General features: G+C 34.2%; 1 protein-coding gene across 1 annotated transcript; it reads right to left on the minus strand.

The window, feature by feature from the left end:
- Window positions 1-710: 710 nt before the first annotated feature.
- LOC131073351 (uncharacterized) lies at window positions 711-1,512 on the minus strand (the record flags this gene model as incomplete). The annotated part of the gene is made up of 1 exon (XM_058009759.2): window positions 711-1,512. A coding segment is annotated over exon 1 (802 nt), but the record flags the coding sequence as incomplete, so codon positions are not given.
- Between the last annotated feature and the right edge of the window lie 2,878 nt (window positions 1,513-4,390).

Raw genomic sequence — 4,390 nt, forward strand, 5'->3', positions numbered from 1 at the left:
TCTTAGGTGCCATAACCAATTTTCATCTTTAATTTCAGCTTGATAAACTACTTGGGGGACTGCTGCAACTTTTCTTTCATGCACTCATGGATTCATTGTATTATGTTCTTGAGAAAACTCTACTTTCAAATTTGGTTTTATCCTTATGGGAAACATTCTATTGCTTTTCATTTGGACTTTTACTATGAGCTGATTGCTTGGAAATTTGTCTAAAATTGTGCATTCTTTGTTCTTGAAATAGACTCTATACCCTTTTTGAATGAGCTGCCCTATACTCATTAAGTTATGTTTCAGTCCAGGAACAAAATAGACATCTGATATATACTTTTTCTCCCCCATTTTGGTTAGAATGTTGACACTACCCTTACCCATAATTGAAACTTTGTTGTCATTCCCCAATGTTACATCTGATTTTACACTCTCATCCAAACTAGAAAACATTTCCAAGTTTCCAGTCATATGATTGCTACAACCCGAGTCTAAAAACCATATATCTTTCTCACTTTCTTGTGCAACATTACAAGCTATGAACATGTTGTCCTGAGTTTGATTTTTCTTGGTAAAATCTGCACTTTGTTGTCTAGAATCATATTGCTTCTTTCTACATTCATTTATGTAATGCCCAAATTTCTTGCAATAATGACATTGGACTGAGGATTTGTCATACCTTTGGCTTTGGGGTTGATTTTGAGTTGATGTTTGATAGTTGCCTCTTCCACTTGAGCTTGATGGGCTGCTACCTCTTCCACTTGAGTTTGATGGGCTGCCTCTTCCACTTCTATACGAATTTCTTCCTCTACCTCTGAAATTTGTTCTTCCCCTGCCTCTACCATGGTTGATTGAAACTTGTGTCTTGAATGCATGCTCCAAATTTGAATTTGTTGACCTGCTTAGTCTATGCTCATGAGAAATGAGTGAAGCATGAAGCTCATCCACTGAAAATTGTGAGAGATTCTTTGTCTCTTCTATGGCCACCACAATAGATTCAAATCTTGTAGGCAAACTTCTCAAAATCTTTTCAACCACTCTTCTTTCTTCAAGATTTTCACCATGAGTTCTGATTTGGTTTACCAATCCAATGATTTGAGTGAAAAATGATTCTATTGTATTTGATTCTTTCATGTAGATGGTCTCAAAATCCCTTCTTAAAATTTTCAACTTAGCTATTTTTACCTTTTCCATTCCTTGATAGGCTGTTTGAAGAGTGTCCCATGCTTGCTTGGACTTTGTTGCTGCTTGAATCCTTAGAAAAATGCTTTCATTCACTCCTTGAAAGATGAGGAAGAGGGCTTTTGAGTCTTTCTTTTTATTTTCCTTCAATAAGTCTTTCTTTGCTTGAGTTAATGCATTATATGTTGTTGCATCTACTGGTTCTTGGTAGCCATTTTCAACAAACTCCCATAAATCTTGTGCACAAAATAATGCCTTCATTGTGATTGCCCAATAATCATAATTTTTCCCATTAAACTGTGGGATCTGTGGATTTGTCAAACTTGTGCTTGGAGCTGCCATTATAGACTGTGAAAAAACTTTTCTATCTCTTTGAAAAACTTTCTCAGTCACTTCACCCAATAACTTTTAACCTTCAGCTCTGATACCACTACTGGAAAGAAACAGGGGAGCAAAAAACAAAAATAAAATAAAAAATAGGGCAGATAAAAGAAAACAGATTTTAAATCAACAATCTATTCTTTTCATTCTATCACAGAACTGATTACAAAATGCCTCATATTATTGAGGTCTGCTCATTTTGTAGACTCAAAAAAATTCAAATATCATGACTCCCCTGTTCTTCTGCTGCTATACAAAATGTTCTTTTGCTGCTATACAAAACCCCTGTTCTTCTCTTTCATTGACTGGTTCTGTAGCTCTTTTTCTGGGCACACACTTTTTACATATATATTTCAAAACTACATATATTGTCTTTCTAATCATATGTCACACAATAAACAAAAAGAACATATTAAAATTGAAGTTTCTAGATCACCTTGGAAAGATCTAAGAGGAAGATTTTGCCATCAAAAACAAGTTGGCATTTGTCCTTTGTTTGATCAAAAGACTGCAGATGACAAGACAAAATACCACAAGAGGAAGAAAGGAAATACGGCAGCATTAGTTTTGGTTGTTGGTGATTAACTCCAACTTATTAGAACTTGTTTTCAAATAGTTTTATGATATAAATTTAGGAATCTTTATTATTTTCAAAAAGTTGTTTACCATATTAGTCCAAATAATCCATAAGTTGTTTATTTCATGAGAAAGATACATAGCTGTTTATAGTATTATAACTTTAAAATATTAATTTTAATTTATCAAGTGTTCCTCAAGATAAATAATCTTGGTGTAGTTGCATGGGAGAAACAATAGCTTGTGCATCAATGACGTGACATCAAATTATCACTCCAAATATCAGATTTTTCCTCTAAAATGAGTATTTAATATTATGACAAATTCTTCTGTTCAAATCCAAAGCTCTCTTTGCTAACATTGCTATATCTTCTTCATCTCGTTTGCTACTATGCTGGTAAATCAAAGCAGTAAAATCTAGTTCTGATTGCCAAATGTTGATTTATAAATAGAGAATATTACTAGTACAAGAATAAGCATTAAAAAACGAAGTGCTGCACTGCAGCTCCAGTACTTGCAAAATGCTGCATGAATGGGGATTTAATTGTAAATAGCAGTAACTTCGTAATATGGAAGAAAATTCCGGTTCACCAGTTACATAGAGCACAGTGAATGAGCATATTAGCCGCTTGATTGATATAATTTAATTTAAAGAAAAACGATGTGATATGTACTCAAACAAAGCAGCTCAGTGATATTATTGTGGAAATTGCTAGCCACATTTTAGGATTTAAGGCAGTATGTTTTAAGTTGAGAGCTCAGGTACATAGACCATATGGTACCAAAATGCAATAATAAGTATATATGTTGAATTACAGTCCAAAAATGGGCTAGTCACATTTTAGAATTTTAAAGGAGCATCTCTTATGTTGAAGCCAAGTGCTTGACATCTTGGCAAAGAGTAGTATTTAGAGTAAGTAGTTTTTAGAGAAGTCACCCAGATAACATCTGAAAGAAATCTGGCGCAGAGGAGAAACCCAAAAATGAGCTCTGAGGAACTCAGGTCCTTAGCATTCAATTTATAGAGCAATACATATTAGATGATGGTCATAGTGTTAGCTTTGATATTTAACATGGTAGTTGAAAGATATCAGTGAAGATCAACATGGGTGGCTGTAGACGACTAGAGAACTAGACGTTAGTGTGTTGCTTCATTTTTCTATTTTTCTCTCATTATAATCATCTTGGTTTTTAACAAAGTGGTTTCTAGTTCATCACAAATTCTTTTCACAAATTCTTTTCACAAATGATTTCTAGCTGACCCTAAACTCTGCTTTCAAGTGGTTTTTGCTGACCATGAACTTCATATACTAGTGGTTTTTTCTGACCATGAAACTTTGTACTCAAGTGGTTTTGGCTAACCACAAATCTCACATACAAGTGGTTTACAACAAACTTCACAAATGGTTTTGGATAACTATGAACCTCTCATGATGGGAAAACTAACTTATAATGCGCACACTTTCAAATCATCACTGTGGGCTTCTTCTTTTGTGTCTGCATTGATTATTGAGTTCATATAGAAGGTGATTCATCTATAGAGACACATGGGTAATTAACCATTGTGCTCGCTAGTTCTATAAGAATCGATTTTGTATAGATGGTTCTATAACAATATTAGGGTTCTGAGTACAACTAATCATAGACCCTTTACAACAACTCAATACAATAACCATTCAAAATCACTCAAACATTCACCAAAAAATACAATTTCATTGTATACCTATTTACATCTCAATGCTATGGAGATAATGTTTTACCTCTTTTACTAGGGTCTTCCTTCTTCAGCTACTGCTTACTCTTATAGCTACTGCTTACTCTTATGGATTTACTCAAACTTCTGTAGATCTTCTCAACTCCAATCCAAATATTTCAACGACTGTAATACTAACAACCTTTATTTGGCCTTATGTCACTTTCAGTTTCTCCACCCTACAGCTTCAACAACAATCCTGTAGCAGTATCTTGGACAACGACCCTCTTTGATCTCTCTGATCAGCACTTCAACTCTCCTTTGTTTCAAACTTCGGCAAATCCTGACATCTTTTAGCTGGGTAGCTATCTCCTTTATGTTCACTCATTAAAAGCGACCCATCACTGGAATGAACGTTTCAAATTATTCAATTGAGCTATGATAAATTGACTTCTTTTCTTAAAAGAACATACTTTTTCTTTTCCTTTATGTCACCTGCAAAAGGCATGGACAATCTTGCTTCCAAAACAATGGCACTAAAACACAAATGCTATAATATAAAATCTTTGG

Source organism: Cryptomeria japonica, unplaced genomic scaffold (assembly GCF_030272615.1).
Source record: "Cryptomeria japonica unplaced genomic scaffold, Sugi_1.0 HiC_scaffold_820, whole genome shotgun sequence".
Classification (NCBI taxonomy): Eukaryota; Viridiplantae; Streptophyta; class Pinopsida; order Cupressales; family Cupressaceae; genus Cryptomeria; species Cryptomeria japonica.